We start from the raw sequence: 20,988 nt of genomic DNA on the forward strand, positions 1-20,988 counted from the left end.
TGTTACTGCCTCGCTCCTATTATTCAATCATTAACTGCTCACTTGTTACTGTAATTGCCATCCAATAATCGTTACCCAATATTAGTGACATGTGTCATATTCGCCTCCAATAGGATTCATATATACAGGTATTGCCTATATAGGTATTCATATATACATATATATTGCCATGATTTGTAATAACTAATGAAAACTTATAAAATGCTTAGCAAATACCCACAAAATTACATATTCCAAAATCTAAAATATGATCATTTTGCTCGCAAAGTCACTACAGAGAGAAATCAGTGCAAACAAATCTGTCAGTGGTCTACAATCGAATTAAATATTTATACCACTACTATTGCAACTATTAAAAGGATCACCTGAGGCATAAAACACTTAAAACATGACAGCCTATTGAAAACTTCTCTGTTTTATTTTTGCTTGAGCAAACATACAACTGGATATACTGATGGACAGAAAACCGAGACAAACAACTTTATATGTATAATGATCCATGGTCAGATGTGAAGCTAAACCAATGTTCGTGGTTGCCAAAAGCTCACATTCTTATTTCTCACCTATGACAGAAGCACCTGAGTAGCATGATATTTCACAAAAACAATAACACTGGCAAACATTCAAAACAAATTTAAAAAGTTATTGCACAAGAATCGACAGGATTGTTTAATACTTCTAAGTCTTTCAAAAATGATGCTCTGCACCTTTACATTACCCATTCAAATGTATGGCAGGTTTAAAAAGTTAACAAAACATTATAAATCAGACAAAATGTTAATGGATCACAAGTTTGTTATTATAGATATAACATAATAGGTATAGTTCCATGTACCATTGTCAAGCATGGACAATACATGTTGTGGAGAAAAGAATGAAAAAAACACATGCAACAGAACAAAGTAGTAAATAAATAATAATAAACAGGGCTCAATTAAGTGCTTTGTTACTTGCACTAGTGCAACCCTATATTACGAAATGTGCAACCAGGTTATTGGTCTAAACTGAACCAAGTGCAAGTCAATTTTTGAGTGTGTAAAATTTCTGAATAAAACAATAATTCAATAACATATTTCTTTCATTATATTTTGCAATAAAAGCAGTGCAACTGGAATTTGGCTGGTGCAACAAGGTTTTTATCTTAGGTTGCACCCTGTGCAAGTAGGTGAACATCTCTTAAATCGAGCCCTGATGAAGAAAACACTGGCCTGTCGAAAAGTCAAAAACAATAAAAACAATATGATTTAATATCTTAAACTTCATTCATCATCAACTCTGTTGTTGTGAGTTTTGGAGATGCTTCTCCAGGTCCCCAAGAGTTGACGTGTAATAATCCGGAAACTGCTCCTTGGAGAAGATGCTTGATTCAGGGTTAACATCTGCTTCCATCGACACACCACTCAGTACAAGAAGCGACTTCAACCCACACCCCTTGGCCAGTCCTATGTCAGTGTTGATTCTGAAACAGTTGAAACAAACACTAAGAAATATCCATTTCAAGTTTCTGAAGCACAGGTAATTTGTGATTTTGCCTGACTGTCATGAGTGAGTGATTGTTTGAACTGCAATAATAATATTGCAGCCTGTAAATATCTTTGGGGTATGACAAGAAACCCTTTACTTTCATGCTTACTTCGAACTGAACTTAATCTAATCTCTAATCAGTCGAAATGCCAATATGGGTTTATTTTGGATGTGCTGTGCCATGCATGTTGGTTTGTTGTGAACATATGCACTCAGCTCTATAATAGGTGAATGACACAGGGTTTGAACTTAACTTTTTAAAGCACAAGCTAAATGAAATTTCAATAAGCTAAAACATATAAATAATTCAAAATCACGTCTTCAGTTGACACGTAACACCTACACTGCCTACCGCTTTACTAGAGTTCTTGGTGTGACCGCTGTCAGTTTCTTTTTGTCAGGACTTATCCCCGATTCCTCACCACCTTTCCCTTCACACTTCCGTTTTAAGTAGTTTGTTATCATATTATTTGTAATAAAGTTCCAGAGCTACAGATAGGTCATTGAGTTTTATCTTGCCTCACGCATAAATGTCTTTTCTGATTGACTGAGCACTCTTCTATTATTTTCAATGTACCCCGCTTACAAGCGAGTAACATTTTCTATGTACCCCGCTGGGAATGCCGAACTCATTTGATACTTCGTAGTAGTAATTCTTTATCTCGAATAACATTGAATCACATATGATGTCAGGAAATTACCAATGTTTTGCAAATGCAGATCGATTGAAGGAAGATACCTTTCAATTATTTATTTCTTGTCGTCTTGTACTCCACACTGTGATCCGATACCCGTGCTTCAAACAGTTCAAACTTACCATTAAGGTGTTCGGTAAGATAAATACGTTGTTCACTGGTCCCTCGGGGCTCATGGGTTGATATACCCTCGATGTTTCTTTATGTTCCCTCGCCCCTTCGGGCTCTGGGAACATAAACAAACATCGAGGGTACATCAGCCCATGTCCCCCTCGAGACCAGAGAACAACTTATAATGTACTCGCTTGTGTTCATTTCAATTGGGTATCTTAATTTTCCTTTGAGTAACCAATTAAATTGTACCCACCTCATTCAAACTCCATTTTCCATTAATTGTAAAAATATAACAAAGTTTAAATGTTGGTTTACGTGTTTGTTATTTATATTTGATCTGTAATATGAGGAATAATAAGAAAGACTGCAAGTCGCCAAGTTCATGTGTTGAAATAGAACATCTCAATATACCTCAGTTATTTTATCTATCCACCAGTATGCAGGCTTAGATTTGACATTTTGTCAAAGATCAAATGCAACACCAAATTTATTGACTATTTACAAAATTCAAAGCGTACTTGTACACAATAGACTTAATAGGAATTGAGTTTTCACATAAATATTTGCATAATTTACACAGATATGCAACTTATCTGAACCTCTGAATTGTTCAATCATAAATGCCAAATTTGACAAATGCACAAGGTTGCTAAGGTCCGCGTTATTGATGTTATACTAAGCATGTGACCGGCTATAAGTTCTGTGAATGTTATATTTGGAATCCTTCATTAATTAACGTCAATGAATGAAGGGAAGTAACTCCAAACTGAGCATGATTGACAATGATTTTATGCAACTGTCATACAATGACATGCATCAACCAAGTCAGCACACCTGACAACCCAATCCCATTAGTTGCCACTTTCAACCACAGGCAAGCTGTAGCGCAAATAGGGCTGCGCAACAGAGAGAAATAATGACCAGTCTATCTATATGTGAGTGAAGCGAGCAAAGGTTAGCAACATACTTCCCTCACTTCGGTTCGAAAAAATATTTTAATATCAAAACAGAATATCACCCATTTCCTCACAGGATTGTGCTCTTAGATTTCCAACCAATATTTAATAATAACCTCATATTTAAAAATTACGTTGCCATAAATTACGTTCGCATATACGAAGATTGGTCATTTTCTCTTTGTTGCACAACCCTATTTGCGCTACATTTTGCCTGTGCTTCAACAAGTACTTAAGAACAGTTCTAACTCACATCTTCACCAGTCATGTAGGCCTTCGACAAGACGACAAGATTTTGATTAAGAGTGTTACAAACTGAACCATAGTTCCTATGCATGCTCAACAGGGGGACTTTCTTACCGGTCACCAACCATACAGCATCGAGCTGGGTCAAGGTTGTGTGCCTTTTGTAGGACATCAAACATCGGCCTTTCTGGCTTTCCTAAAACAATTGGATCCCTTCGGCTGGCACATTTCACCGCATGGACCATTGTTCCAGTTCCTGAAAATCAAAAGGCAAGTTCTGTGGAATAAATTGTCATTTATTCATCATACACAAGACAGGTATTTCCGACATTTGCATTTTTTGCAGCTTCAAATGATCAGCAGTTATTTTGGGTTTTTTCACTTTAGTCACATGGATTGCGGTCTGGTAACCTATAAATCTGAAGGTTTAAACTACAGTTATCTCCCTTTCACCACTTTCTGCTGGCAATCTGCAATTTACTTCTTGCCCAATTGGTATCAAATTTGTAGCCGAGTGAACACGGGTCATGTTGGAGTGAGTGAGTTTAGATTATGTCGCTTTTAGCAATATTCCAACAATATCACGGCAGCTGACACCAGAAATGGGCTTTACACATTGCACCCATGTGGGAAATCGAACCCAGGTCTTCGGCGCGTGACATGCAAACGCTTTAACCACTAGGCTAACCCACCATCCCAGGTCTTGTTGGAAATTGGGTACAAATGTCTGCTTTTGAAAGTTTTCTTGCACTACTGCTGGGTCTGATGAATGGTCAGTATGGAATCAATATGTGTGTGTGTTCCAGCTTTATGAGTGAGTTTGGTTTTACGCTGCTTTTAGCAATATTGCAGCAATATAACGGGGTGGGGCACCAGAAATGAGCTTCATACAATTCGAACCCGGGTCTTAGGCGTGTCGAGCGAACGCTTTAACCACTGGGCTACCCCACCGCCCCTCCAGCTTTATGATAGTGCCCTGTTAATAATGATCTCAACAAAACAATCAAGTGATTTGGATAGTGTGAACAATAATCCATGACACTGGGTTATGATTACATGCCATCATACAGTCACGCCAAGTCTGACTTAAAGAACAGCATTGGTTGCTGGGAACCGCGGAACAGAAGTGTTAAAGTCAGCCTCCAGCTGAAACTGGTGCTGTCCCACTGAACCTAATGTCATACACAGCTACAATCAAATCTTCTGTATCGCAACTGCAGGCAAATTTAAATTTCCTGACAATTGTCAAGGAGCACGAGACTTCTTCTGAGGCTTCATGTCTTACATTTACATTATACTGCTATTTCAGAAGTTACATTAACTGTAAAGGAGGAAACTTATAGGTGTCATCTAGGGCTGCAACGAATACACTATGTGGCAAATATGATACGTATCATGAATATTGAGTAATGAATACAAATAATTATTCATGAATACAGTATTGTAGTTAAGTGATTGATGTAGAATATGGAAGGCCCATTTTGACAGTTTTGATTTGTCACAGCAATAACCAGTGATCTCATGACACTCAAATTTGGTATGTAATAGTTATAGTCGACAGTACCATGTGTGGCCTTGGCAAACTAACATGACTTGTGCTACTGCAAGGCTAGTACATATTCAATCCTTGCATATCTCACTTTCCAAAAGTACACAAGGGTTCAAATAAAACATGCTCCCTTAAAAAAAATCATAAATATTCGTTAATATTCTGTTCTGGTGATGACGAATAACGAATTGAATTCATGAAGGGCTACGGTTCGATTCACCGAATATGCGAGTGAATCGTTACAGCCATAGTGTCATCTCAATACTAGAACAAGTGGTTACCGCACATGTAAAATGGGTGTGAGCACTAATGTTACATTCCTTAAAAACACTGAACAATCTGTATCTGGATAATACTACAATCATTTTTCAAAATAAGTTATAGACACCACAGACAATGACAGAATTTAAAGAAAGTATGTGGAGGCATCATTTGTTATTTATAAAATGATGGTTAAGCCTTGGACTTTAGGCCTTACATTGGTTTTTTAGCTTGGTTAATTGTTCCTCCCAACTATAGATATAAAAATTATCTGAATGAGTTTTTAATACTACCAATTGTAAAGATCGCTTTGACAATAAACAGTGATAATGAACTGCAGTTGTCACATTTTAGATTGGGGTGGTACATCTGGTTAAATTCATGAAGTCTGTTTGGAATGATAGTCTGGAATTTTTAATTTTTCTTCACACTAGGGTTGGGTAGCCTGGTGGTTAAAGCATTCGCTCGTCATGCCGAAGACCCGTGTTCGATACCCCACATGGGTACAATGTGTGAAACTCATTTCTGGTGTCCCCCGCTGTGATATTGCTGGAATATTGCTTAAAGCGGCTTAAAACTAAAATGCACTCACTCACTACTCCGAACTTTGTAATTAAATTGTATATGTGTGCAGACTTGGTCTCGTCGCTATATGGCTGAAATAATGTCGATGTGGCGTAAAACTAAACTCACTCACTCACATTTTGGATTGATAACATTATCAGCACCAACACCAGACCATGACTTTTCAAGATTTATAAACATATCAATCCAAGTATAATGTTCATACAGATGATTAAGAAAGACTCTGGAAAATGCTATGATTGTCTATATAACATACTGACCAAATTTGTCACAATGTACATCTGGTTAGATTCATGAAGTCTGTTTGGAATGATTGTCTGGAATTTTTATATTTTTCCACACTAGGGTGGTGTAGCCTTGTGGTTAAAAGTCCAGCTCATCCATCAAGACTGACTGAAGACCGAGTTTGGTTTCGCCGCTTTAGCAATATTCCATATCACGGGGGGACAAAATGGGCTTCACTTCAGCCAAAGACCCGGGTTCGATTCCCCACATGGGTACAATGTGTGAAGCCCATTTCTGGTGTCCCCCTACCACAATATTGCTAGAATATTGCTAAAAGCGGTGGTAAACCATACTCACTCACTCACTTTTTTCACACTAGCTGAGGTAGACATGGAGGTCTACAGCATCAAGCAACTGGTCGACAGTATCATTCCACAGTTTTCAAGATAAACCACACACACTAACCAGGAATAACAATGTCCCCCTTCGCAGGTAGATTGCTATCTTCATTTGTTGCTAAGAAGATAGTATCTTGTTTCTTCAGATAACTGCTGGCTTTCAGTATTTTGGGATAGCTCAAGTACTTGTCAAACCCAACCATAACACAGTTCACCTGAAATGATACAAAGTCTTACATTGACAAAATATCACAAGAACCATGTTTATATATCAGCAGATAAAAGGTATAATTAGGCAGTTATATGGACGACATGCTACTTCTTCTTGAGAAATGACTTAACAAAATAAATGTGATGCTTCCAATGACAGTCAGTTAAAAACTGAGGTTTTGTCAGGAGTGAGTCAGTCAATGAATCAGTTTTAACATCGTTCTAATTTACTCATGGAAGGGTCATCTTGATGTGAGAGGAAAGGTTGAAGTGACACAGTTCACAAATATTTCAAAGTTTAGTCAAACACACGTCATGAGCATAGTGAACCTAGAAAAATGATTTGTGAATTGTGATTTGAGCCATGATCATAAGTTTTTGCATACCCAAGGGCCACAACTCTGCACAGCGAATTGCAACCCTAGTCAGTTTGTCACTAAGTCAGAAGGGAAATGATTACGTCATTTAGCACCAAACTTGAAACACAAGTTACAGGCAATATTTGTGACACATTGTAACAAAGACATGTGGTATACTGACACACCACCACATCAGGGACCAGTACAACAAACACAAACTGGTACAGGTCAACAAAAAGCCGGGTTCTTATGTGCATGCAATCAAGTACCATCTTTAACTTCCATTGTGTTGGCATAATAACACCTGCAGAGGGTCAACTTATACCATGTGAGTGAGTGAGTGAGTTTAGTTTTACACCACACTCAGTAATATTACAACTATATGGCGGCTGTTTGTAAATAATCGAGTGTGGACCAGACAATCCTGTGATCAACAGCATGAGCATCGATCTACGCAATTAGGATACAATGACTTGTGTCAACCAAGTCAGCAAGTCTGACCACCTGATCCTGTTACTCGCCTCTTACAACAAGCATGGTAGCTGAAGACCAGTTCTAACCCAGATCTTTAAAGGTACCATTGTTACGGCATGGCTGGGGATGGAAACTATTGACCTTCCTGTCCCTGTACAGATGCTCTTATCAACTGAACCATAGATGCTAGGATATATCTGGGCAGACACTGTATCTACTAGACCATCGAGGCTGCCACTGAAAATTTAAGTGAGTGAGTGAGTTTAGGTTACGCCACTTTTGGCAATATTCCAGCAATATCACGGCGGGGGACATGCAACCATGTGGGGAATCAAACCCAGGTTTCGGTGTTATGAGTGAACGCATTAACCACTAGGCTACCCCACCGCCCACTGAAAATTTGAATGTTGACTATATACAAACATGCCATGGTATACATGGCACTCAGTCACTTACCTCAGGATCCAACTTCATTGTCAACCATTCTGGATAGAAGTCATCTATCATTTCCTGGTCAGGCTGAAACATTGGACATTTTCACTTCTTTCACTTCATATTAATTAAACAATTGAATATAACTCAAACAGAATGAAAAATGTTACAAAATTCAAGACTGGCAACAGGATGGATCTGGTTTTCTATCAAATCAAAATCAATACAAATAAATTGCAAGTACATTTACCAACACATCAACTCTCGACAACTTTTGCTTTTGCACTTGCAGATTGTTGTAATACAGTTAAAATATTCCTTTGACAAGATGTTGATGATTATCTAATTACTTACCACAATGCCTGCTTGCTAAATACTAAATGTATGTAACCATCTATTATCCTGTACCTGTACGCCTGTACACTGAATACCAAATTTATCACAACCCATTAACCAACACACAACTATCAGTGTGCCAAATATATTCACCAAAGTACCTCTAATGCCTGTACATATAGGACACCATATTTATCACCATTCCCATGCCTGATTACCATATTTATACACCAATTCATCCCCAGTTACTGTATCTGCAGGACACCATATATAACCCTACTCAACACCCTAGGCCTGTATGCTGATTACCATCAATGCCTGTATTAGCACAACCCCATATATATACCCATATACTTACCCCTATGCCTGTGTGCCGAATACCGTATTTATCCAGCTCCACACCCATGGCAGGATTTCCCACCAGGTACACCTTCCCAGTGAAGTTAATGTTTTTCAAATATAAAGCTCCAATAAAGGCCGTACACACAATCTCCTCCTGTTGAAACAAGTGAAAAAGCTTCATCAGCAAATATCAAGTTTTGAACTGAAACTTGTATGGCCATATTAATATCCATTAAAAGTCATTATGACATCCAAGTACAATGAATTATAAAAAGCATTGTTTTTCATAAAATTTCATGGCCTTAAATTACTGTTACATTTCTTGGTCATTTGGGCCTTATAATAGATGTTAAATTGTTTCATTCACTTGGAGCACCTATAATGGTAACTATGGTAACAGTCAAATTTCTGTACAAGTGAGCTTATGTGACATATTATACAGAGAAGGGGTTGAACATCAACAAATGACTGACTGAGTATGGTTTTTACACCATTTTTATCAATATTCCAGCAATATCATGGCCAGGGACACAATAAATTAGCTTCACACATTGTACCCATGTGGGGACACTAACAAATGCAAATTATGACTGACCCAAAAGGGCGTTATTATTCAAATTATTTATAACAGTGCCCTCTGGTACACCCAAAGACATTGACCAAGGTGAGCGAAAAGACACTGAATTCCCAATACAGTCTAGCCAAAGACTATAAATTCCATCAGGTCAAAATTGCCTTTCTGCATCATATTCAGTGCAGTTTAGTTTGACTGTCTCTGAGGTTACTGGATTGAAAAGAATTTTATTAAACTCAGGCTTCGGAATAGTTTCTTATGTCACAGACTGGAAAGTGACTAGTCACTTGTGAGTAAATACTAAGTGGAATAGAACTAGTGATGATTGTCCCTCACAATATGCAGATCGATAATTGGAGCTCTCTCTCTCTCTCTCTCTCTGTGCATGAGTGCATGCATGCGTGTTGTTTGAGTTGCGTCCCATCTAGTGTTGGGAATTGGTTGAAATCTCATAATTAATGATTGCTTCATTACCAACGAACAATCATCGAAAAAAATTGGTTAGCATCATTTTTCAGATTTTCCTTTCCAGGTTGTTATTGCAGATATGTATAACATGATGCAACTTGCTACTTTGAAGTGATGACTAATATATCATTAAAATAAACTTCCAGGAGACTTCAAGAAATATTCAGTCATGACTTTTCAGCGAGTGAAGTGAGTTTTCTATGAATTAAACAACTTTTCAGGCCCTGACAACTACGAAGATATGTTCCATTGTCAAGTGTTTCAAAGACTAAAACAGCAGTATGTGTTCGATTATGAGAAAATGTCAGCGATTGCTTGGTCGGGTGGTCACTTCGACCAATCTTCGATTATTTCAATTAATCGCAACACCACTAGTCCCATCCATGATTCGAACCCACACCCTCAGAGTCAGGCACTAAATCTCCAGCACACATAGTCAGCCGCCTAACCCGCTCAGCCACTGCGACTTCCACAAAAATGGAAGTCGGACAACTGGTAGACTGCGGACTTTGTGTACCCCTCTGATAAGTGTAAATTGGCACGGCTCCCATGGCAGAACGCTATGATAATACAATGCCATTTAGAAAGTGGTCAAATGCAACATGTTATATACTTATTTCCTAAAGTTTAATTTGATATTTCATTGACTGTTATGAATATAGATGTCTCCCGAACCTATCAATAATTGATAACGCATCCTAGATAGATTGATTGACCAACTATTTGATCAATCTCTCCAGCACTAAGTAGAACATTATCTGGAGCACTGGATCTGCTCTAATAATGAAGAGGACACAAACCTCTGCCGCATCGTAACCAAACTTCTGACACTTCTGTGCATACTGCTCTCGGGTACTGGAACTGTTATTAGTTGCATAGAAAACCCTCTTGCCCTAAAACAGAAGCAATTGACACATAAATATAAAGGAACCATATACAATAAAGAACTTAACACAAAATCAGTCTATGAGGATGTAAAAACCTGTAGCTTCATGTTAATAATGTGAAACAAATTGTCTGCATAATATGTTTTGTGCGCTTAAATCTTGCACTTTGTCGTTGAGATTACAAATCAAATTTACCTTTTAATAATTCACATTTGATATTTTCTCATAATCAAATTTGAGCCACAGAAAATTCGCATCAGAAAAACATATGTTATTAATATAAGATTTATCAAAAACAATCATAAATATCAAAACTGACAATTTGACAAGACTCATAAACATTACTGGCTGAGGAATGCACACTGTCCCATGATTCAAGTGATTGTTTAATTTATGTGCATAACTTTACACAGAACAGTATCTGTTACAAATTAGAACAAATAGATCAAGGAGTCAGTAGCTGTTTCCAATGATAAGGTCAATAACCACCACAATTAAACATTAGCTTCTTGAGAACTGGAAGACATGGTTGGAAAATGCATGTTAGAAATGAAACTTGAACAAATAAAATTTGTGGAATTGAGAATGTGGATAAAGGACTTACAATGAAAACAATAAAAATGTCTCATACTGTGATGATATTATAGAAGAAAAAAGGTCAGTTGTAACACAGACACAACCCTGAAATTTATCGACTTTTATACACTTTCTCAAAATCTTATGACTCATACATCAGAATATAGCTGGATTATATTTGGACACTGTGAACACATAAGGTCTTTGCACGAAATTTAGAGTGAGTGAGTATGGTTTTACGCCACTTCTAGCAATATCCCAGCAATATCACGGCCGGGGACACCAGAAATAGGCTTCACACAATATATATACCCATGTGGGGAATCAAACCAGGGTCTTCGGTGTAATGATCGAATGCTTTAACCACTATATCCATATCAAAATGCACATCAGTCAGAATTGGTGTGATGTTTGGTAATTGAAGATGTTAAACGTTGCATTTGTATTGTAATGGTTCCTACCCTTTTTGTTCAACTCTATTAACATATTTTTATATATGATCTTCAGCGTGACAAGACATAATAAACATCACATAACCTTTGCAGACAGACTTTTCACACCTTAATAAGTGACTTCTTCATATTCATGTGTATTAAATAAAGATAAAGAAAATAAAGAGATTTTCAGCTAGATCGTCGAGGTAGCGTTAGGAATTTATTACTGGCCTGATTCATAATCAGCTAGCGGGTCAGTAGCTACTTTGACTGTAGCTATTTCGGACGCTGAACACACATTGCGGAATATATGCTGATGAAGGAGTAAGGATATACTACGAAACGTTATGTTCCTCAAAATAAAGAAGTTGACATCCATAAAACTCTCTTCCTTACATGAAAACATAGCTGTTAAGCAATTTTTGTCTGGACTTCTGTTTGATAAATCAGAACAGGCAACTTTACTTACAGCAGACAATTGCACTTTCCCCTGGAAATTTATTATGAATCACACCAAACAAATCATGTAACATCAGCTCATGCTATTACTAGTGGTGGTCTGATTAATTGAAATAATCGAAGACTGGTCGCAATGACTGAACGACCAAGCAATCGATCATGTTTTCTCATAATCGAACACAAACAATTTTGGAACACTTGTTTGCAATAACAATATTTTTCACAAGGTTGGTTTTGTCTGTTAGATTTCATTAGCACTACAAGCTCTTCCAATTCATGACTGAATTTATTTTAAAGACTCCATGAAATTCATGTTCCTAACATACTAGTCATCCTTTAAAGATGTGAAATGCAAAAACACACAAAAGGACTACATGTTTTTTCTTTATCTTTTGTGCATTAACAAACGTAACCAGGAAAATTTGATATATGACGCTAACCAATTATTTTTGATGATCGGTTGTAATGAACCAATCATCAATTATGAGATTTAAACCAATTCCCAACACTAGCTATTACTTGGCAGCAGCTGTCCTGCTATACAAATATTCATGACATGCCATTTGTCTCTGAGTCTGAATGAGATAAACTCTTACTGCTGATAAGGATCACTGGGATGTATGATCAAAAATATTTCAAATGTTTTCACACATAATCATGATAGCCATTTTAAAGGCATTACTTGACTATATCCTCATAGAGTCAATACAATACTTAAACTAGAGCACTGTCCAAATGGAGTGAGTGAGTGACTAGTTTTACGCCGCTTTAGCAATATTCCAGCAATATCATGGCAGGGGACACCAGAAATTGGTTTCACACATTGTACCCATGTGGGGAAGCGAACCCGGGTCTTCGGCATGACTATCCACTAGGCTACCCCACCACCCCCCTGTCCAAATGGAGAATAATAACATATGCTGCATTGCTTATTTGATAAAATTTGCACAATCTTTCCAATAAGTTTGCATAAATCTACTATTCAATGTTGTTCCCCATTCTAAACAAACAATGGGTGTTATGCCATTGATATCCCAACAAAGGTGGCCCTAACTTTCATCAACTACAAACATGCTGGTACGGGGAGAATTGGTGTTTCTACTCAAAGGAATCTTAGGATTCTCATTTCCTTTAGGATCAGTTGTCAACAAGTCATTCAACTGAAGCACCATCAGCTTTGAAGATGACTCTACACAATACATATCACACATAAACATAACAAAAACGGAAAACTTTCTCATCTCACTTCTCAGGTCCTGAAACCCTATGTATCATAATACTTTTTGTCAAGGGCCTTACCAATTTTTTAAGAAGCTTGATTGTCTCCAGACTTCCAGGAATGGCACCTTTTCCATCCCATAGCACACCTGAAACAACAGATGTTTAGCAGTTTCAAAATGATGAGTGAGCGAGTATGGTTTTACACCGCTTTTAGCAATATTCAAGCAACATCATGGCAGGGGACACCAGAAATGGGCTTCACACATTGTACCCATGTGGGGAATCGAACCCAGGTCTTCGGCGTGATGAGTAAACACTTTAACCACTAGGCTACCCCACTGCCCTCAAAATGAAGAACACATTGATGCAAGGTTCTACGTTACATATGGTGTAAGGCATCAAGATAAATGCCGTTTCACAGCTTTGGTTTGATATCGATGCTGGGATCACCTTACGTCTTTCATCATTTATTAAACATGTTTTAAATTTCACATAAAAAATCCCAGTAGCCACACTAATTCCTCGGAAACACAATTTGGCACCTACAAGGCACAGGAACCTGTTATCGCTATGTAGGTTAAACATAGACCATATATCTACACACATGTCATATATATAAATACTCTATTTATATACATGACGTGTGCATAGATCTATGGTCTAAGTTTTAATCAAGATAAATGCCGTTTCACAGCTTTGGTTTGATATCGATGCTGGGATCACCTTACGTCTTTCATCATTTATTAAACATGTTATAAATTTTAAACATAGATCTAATATCTACACACGTCATATATATAAATACTCTATTTATATACATGACGTGTGTATAGATCTATGGTCTAAGTTTTAACCTACATAGCGATAACAGGTTCCTGTGCTACAAGGATCACAGTTGGCATCTTTCCACTAGGGGGGAAACGGTATGCGCTCTTACCACGGTACAGTACGTACTGTGGTACAAGGCCTTCGGTTCCGTATATGGGAACTTACTTCCGAGAAAATAGCGGCCGTCTGTTGAGAAATGCACAGATTTTGACAAAATGATTTGATTTCTAGACATTGTAGAAAAGGTTAATAAATGACAGTAAGAAAACCGAAAATCCTGAATTTTTGGATTGCATTACAGTATACCGAACCAAAGGCAAAATACCGCGGTTCTAATAATACTGCGGTATATCGTTTCACCCCTACTTTCCACCTTGATCTGAGAAAGTTTCAATAGATTCTTATTAAGCATTCCATTCATGCACAACTTGAGGTGAGAGTAATACAGGTAAGAGGAAATTAATATTATCAAACAATTTTGGTAGTTATTAACATAAATCATGATTAGTTTGCTCTATATGTTGTACAATTTAATGACACTCCACAGTAAATAAAAGTTTCAGGCAGAGATACAAACACCCGTCTATTATTACTAAAATAATTTTGGAATGAATTGTTGTTCTGACAAAATTGTGTACTTTTACATTTCAACTAGGCCAGATTGACAGGGATTTATCCAGGATTTCAAACTAAGAGATCTTCATTTACTTAAGCAGCAAAGAGTTGATAAAGCAAAAATAAAAAGTTCTAATCAAAAACTCCCATGTTTTATATTCAGGGTATCTATTTCTTCCTTTGGTTATCTGACTGTGACAGCTGTTGAGAAAAAACAGGGCAAAAAATTCATTCATACCAGCTACTGCTGTATATAATATAAGTTTTGTGAACAAATTGTTGAGCATATGTTTGTAGGTTTTCGACTTTTTGAAATTATTACAAGCAGATCTAAGTATTGACATGACGTACTTTATCCTACTTGTACGGCCGTACTTGTCAATATAGGCATATAAAGTTTAAGTTTAAATGCATAATATAAACAGGAAGAAAATTACTTATGTTCAGAAATATTTGCTTCATGTTGTTACTCGATCTTCGAACATGAATATCTGTTACAAATATTTAATACATTTCTGCCCACTCTGTAGGAGTCGGAATGATTACACTCCATGAGAGTAGATGTCTAATCAAATATCTTACACTCAACGAAGACTACTCCATTGAACGAAACATTTTGATTGAGTAAATGGGCGAGGAGGTTAGGGAAGAAAATTAAGGTTGGGGATTGTCTTGTCATTATATGTGAGCGCTCCTTAACCTTGGACAAGGACATTTTCGTCAGTACTTCTATCTACTTTCAGCTCCTGACTAAATAAGTCGCAGGATGTCGGCTGCTGTTTTCAATATCACGTGACAGTCACGTGACAGTTCATATAGGTTTTGTATCTCTTGCGCTGCAAAAGGAGAGTTTCTCTGCTTATCGGTCAAGAAATGTCATTGAACTCATTTCGGACAAGAAAGCATAATCATGAACATGCATGCACACCTACCGTCGCAATCAAACAAAAAATTGTCAACACTTTCAACCAGTTCCCGAGACAAATCCGCGTTCAACTTTTGAGCTGCCATAGTCGAGCCGTACCTCAAGCCGAATGCCTGCAATCCAAGGGCGCGAACTCTGGATAGAAATTTCGCCATGATTTCATGTTCATGGTGACTGCGCAACTTTTCATAACGAGGCTGAGATCGAGTCCCGAAAAGTAATTGGTTAATCGGAGGCTACGCTGCTTCTGTTTTTTATTTTCTGGCAGAGTGAAACAAAACTGAGGAGTGGCACCGAATATTCGGGTCCTAGTCAAAATGGCCACACGTCAAAATGGCCATAAAACATCCAAGTCAAAATGGCTACAAAAATGTCAAAATGGTCAATCATTATTATTATTTTCCCATGTTGCATACTTGATATCAAGATATGCATTTGAATATATAGACCAAACTTGATGTTTATTACACATCAACAAATTATTTTCAACGAATAACAAGACATATAGATGTAGGTTCTTTCTTCATGTACATGTACTCAAATAGAACTGAACTGAACTTTATTCACTGAGGCTGCAAACTGCAGCATTAGAGGTACATAAATAATATTTACATTTATACAACATACAAATTATATACAAACAGTTTGATAGGTGCAATGTACATCGAGCAAGTTACATATTAAATTATTGAAATTATTACTTAAATAAAGCCATAATTATTTACAAAAAAAATGAAAGTTAATTGAGTGTTAAATAGGATATTCATTTTATTCATATTTGGTCTAATATAATACTAAATATTTTAATTAACTTTTGATAACAGTTTTAAGCCATATTATATACTTTTAAAATTTTGGGATTCCCAGATGAAACTCAGTCCAAGATTGTCGAAATTCTCTCAAGACAGATTATCCATATATGTTCACACTTGCCAAATATATAATCGTTGAATATTAATTTATATATTAAGAAGCATAATTTTGATGATTTTCCGGTTACAAGTTTAGCCCCAAAACATACCATTCTGCTTTGAATAACATTTACAAATGGGCATCTACCAAACTCGCCATATACCATAAAGTTAGGTGTACTTTTCCTGGGTGATACTAAATATTTGAGAAAGTGTAGATGAACATTTTCAAAACAAGAAGTATTTACAAAACCCCAGACCTCACATGAAGATGACCCGAAAAGTATAAGAACAATTACAATAAACGTAGAGAAACAATTAATTGATCAATTACGGCTTAATTAGTTAACGAGGCACTTCTGGATTCACATCTTAATTAAGGTTACACAATGTATGTAATCACATGTTGATTAGTAATTAACGAGCCAATTAAAGGATAAGTGGTCATTTTTTAATACCTATGCATCTTACCTTCATCTTCACTTGTGCCTCCTGAAGTGGGGTGGGAGTGTGGCGAAGAGCCCTCAGTAAATGTACCCTGGTCACTTATTGTCATATTATTAAAACACTACCCAATGATCAAAGGGTTTTGAAATAACACCTAAAAGTATTAATTAAGAAAACAGTGCGAGAGTAATTAAACAACTCAAAGTATTACATAAGAAAACATCTCAAAGTACAGGACAAAAAAACATCTCAAAATATTAAATAAGTAACAATCTCAAAGTATCAATTAAGAAAGCATTTCAAGAACAATACTCATTAATATGAAAATAAATAATGTAAGGCCATTTTGACTTTTTCTAGGGCCATTTTGACTTTATCTATGGCCATTTTAACTTTTTGGTATGGCCATTTTGACTAGGGATTGTGGCCATTTTGACTTTTTTTGTGTGGCCATTTTGACTAGGGTCAGTGTGGCCATTTTTGTTGTGTGGCCATTTTGACCTGTTCCCGAATATTCCTCCTGAATATTGTTTTATATTTATGTTTTAATAATTCTGTTTCCTTGTTTAATGTGCATAACGCAGCATTATTGATAATGGTAGAATGTGACGGTTTGTGAATGATCTAGTGTGGACCAGACAATCATGTGATTTACAAGTTTTAGTTTATGCCAAACGTTCCACAACGTTATGAGCATCTGTCGACATAATTTTGCGGCTGTATGATGGCGGGCTGTAAATAATAGGATGTGGACCTGGTAAGACAGTGATTGACATAATGAGCATCGATCTACACAATGGAGATATCATGACATGGATCAACCAACTCGCCGACCATGATCACCCGATCCCGTTAGTCGCTCTGACGACAAGCATTCTGCACCAATTCTGGACGATTTTAGTTTGTGTCTTTCCCGTGACGATATTGTAAATATCCAAAGATTAAAAGTTGCAATTGCATTGTTATACTACACTTAGGTTTGAGCTGAAACAACATAACTTTAATCACAAATAAACCCCAAAGTCTAAGTTATCTGACTCTTAAGTGCCCAATTTTGCCATTTTCTGGTTTCCACGTCCTAAGTCACATATAAAGCGCGGCCCTATTCTCTTACCTACGTCAGGTAGTGTGCAAAAAAATTTTTTTCATTTGTAGCATGTGTCTATCAACGGTCAGTTAAACAGTCAGTTAAATTCAAAACAATATTTGTTGTTAATATGGATGAAATTAATTTCCTGGAAATTGACATCAGATAGGTTAAGCATTTTTGTAGACATACTAGTATCTGAAAATATAAGAATGTACCCCCTAACAATATAAGTGTACAACGTGATCGGGCTAATCATGACAGTCACGCAACTGAAATCTGAAGTGATATCCGACATTGAATGCTTGAGATGTTGCTGTTGTGTTAAAGTGATATTCGACACGTCATTGTATCCCAATTGCGTAGATCGATCGATGCTCATGATGTTGATCACTGGATTGTCTGGTCCAGACTCGATTATTTACAGACCACCACCATATAGCTGGAATATTGCTGAGTGCGGCGTAAAACTAAACTCACTCACTCATTAAAGTGATATTCAGAAATAAACACATAATGAGAGATGTCCACGAGGTACGTTCAACATGCATCTTCTGTCTCAGTGTCGCAGGTGTAAAGGATATCTATTCTCATAATATGTATTTTGTTCCAAATAGTTGTTATCTTATGGAAACATGTTTGAAGGCATTTTGAATACTACAATGTCAATAATACAATGCCAATGAAAATACATCAGATACGTTATCTTTTGAATCAGTTTTTTTTAATTTTCATGTTCCTGAAATCCGCTCCTTAGAAGCAGTGATTTTACTTGGTCCACCATTTAGAAAATACCTTTGCATGAATATCGCACCTCACTTCCGGGTACATTCAAGACCGTACATGACGAACTGTTTCAAACCTAGACATGATGTGTGATGACATATGATTAACAACACAGTCACAAACTTAACTCCAATCCATAAAAGTGAGTGAGTGAGTGAGTTTGGTTTTACGCTGCTTTTAGCAATATTCCAGCAATATCACGGCGGGGGACACCAGAAATGGGCTTCACACATTGTACCCATCGAACCCGGGTCTTCGGCGTGACGAGCGAACGCCTTAACCACTAGGCTACCCCACCGCCCCCTAATCCATAAAAGAACATATTGTTTACATTTTCAAAGCAGTATTTTTTCTTAATTTATGTAACCTGTTAACGTAACTGATTTTCATAAATTTGATATACATTATTTAAGGCATTCTTAAAATAATTTAAGTCGGATTTGGGTCATCAAGTTATTGCTCTAGATATCTTGTGTCTTCTTGAAGAAAAGTTATAAAGCGAATAATATTCGGAAGAAAAAAATTGAAATGTTACAAATCCAAAATCGTCCCACTTACTGGAGAATAGGTGTCTGACGCATTTTGCAACAAGCATAAGCTGGCGAGGACCAGTTCTTGTGCTGACCTGCATACGGTTCCCTATGTGTCCTTCCAGTGATGGTAACACCTAGTAAAACACTACGTCATTGAATGTCAAAAAAAAAAACAAACCGCCAGGAAGTCACACTTGTCTTGGACGCCACGGTGTCCTTGATAAATAGGGCTGCCTTGCTTGTCGATATTTTTCGGAATTGGATTTTGAATCAGCATGTTTACATATTGTATGTGTACATGCCATATTTGCTCCTCAGAGCCATTCCTACTTTTTACGTTCTTATTTGCCTTTCAATTCTCTTGGACCGCCTCCGTGGTGTAGTGGTTAGAGCGTCCGCCCGGAGAGCGGAAGGTCGCGGGTTCGATCCCCGACCGCGTCATACCAAAAGACGTTAAAATATGGTAGTTGTTGGTCCCTGCCTGGCGCTCGGCATTAATGGGTACAACAAGGACTGGTAGGCTCGGAGTCAGTATAATGTGTCTGAGTGGGGTATTCATGCTTCACTGCGGCATGGTATCTCAGTGGGCTAGAACAATAAAACCAGCTTCAGTCTGGGCTAGCACAAGCAGCCGCACATACACACGCATGCACATCGTCATATGAGCGAAATATTCTCAAGCACGACGTTAAACCCAATGGTATGACGCGGTCAGGGATCGATCCCCGTGACCTTCCGCTCTCCGGTCGGACGCTCTAACCACTACACCACGGAGGCGGTCCAAGAGAATTGAAAGACAAATAAGAACGTCCAGCTTATATGTACGTCTGGAACTGTTCCAAAGTGTTTGGTTTGTTTGTTTGTTATTTAACGCCGCACTGAGCTTTTTGGCGGCGGTCTGTAAATAATCGAGTCTGGACCAGACAATCCAGTGATCAACAGTATGAGTATCGATCTACACGACTGGGATACGATGACATGTGTCAAGCATGACCACCCCATCCTGTTAGCTGGAATATTGCTGTGTGCGGAGTTAATTATACCACGACTCTATTCATGACTTTACTTCAATCCCAATCATAGCATATAATATCCGAAGTGTAATGTCACTTGATGACTGTTTCCACCATGGTGTTATTGTGACATGTATGTACAAAATATCGGTAAAACTTGTGAAATGAAATTCAAGCCAGGTTATTTTTTATTTTGTACATATAGTACATACAAACCAACAATAGCCATGTGAAACTATGATCGTTTGCTAAACAACTTTTATCCTAAGTCGACTAAAATTCTGAGATTTAAATGTTCAATTGGCAAGGTAAAATCATGGGGATTCGCAGTCTTAATTTCACTTTATTTGTTTTACTTTTTGGTTTAAAGTGCCATTCATCGGTACGTTTTCACTGCAAACAGATTGTAGGTTTCACAATCACGAAATTCGACGAGTGTCATTCAAGTTGTCCAAACGGAAGCCTCGATACACAAATGATTGGTTCGTTAAATATTTCCGAGAATAATTAGAAGTATT

General features: G+C 37.3%; 1 protein-coding gene across 1 annotated transcript; it reads right to left on the reverse strand.

The window, feature by feature from the left end:
• Positions 1-399: 399 nt before the first annotated feature.
• Positions 400-15,867, reverse strand: LOC124284305 (glycerol-3-phosphate phosphatase-like). The gene is made up of 8 exons (XM_046720384.1): positions 15,701-15,867; positions 13,404-13,471; positions 10,549-10,641; positions 8,723-8,860; positions 8,053-8,115; positions 6,621-6,768; positions 3,650-3,791; positions 400-1,459 (listed from the first exon to the last, which is right to left on the reverse strand). The coding sequence occupies exons 1-8, from the start codon at positions 15,846-15,848 to the stop codon at positions 1,270-1,272; spliced, it is 990 nt and encodes a 329-aa protein (XP_046576340.1). The 5' UTR covers positions 15,849-15,867; the 3' UTR covers positions 400-1,269.
• Positions 15,868-20,988: the final 5,121 nt, after the last annotated feature.

Source organism: Haliotis rubra, unplaced genomic scaffold (assembly GCF_003918875.1).
Source record: "Haliotis rubra isolate DU_JTF1 unplaced genomic scaffold, ASM391887v1 Scf333, whole genome shotgun sequence".
In the NCBI taxonomy this organism is placed as follows: domain Eukaryota; kingdom Metazoa; phylum Mollusca; class Gastropoda; order Lepetellida; family Haliotidae; genus Haliotis; species Haliotis rubra.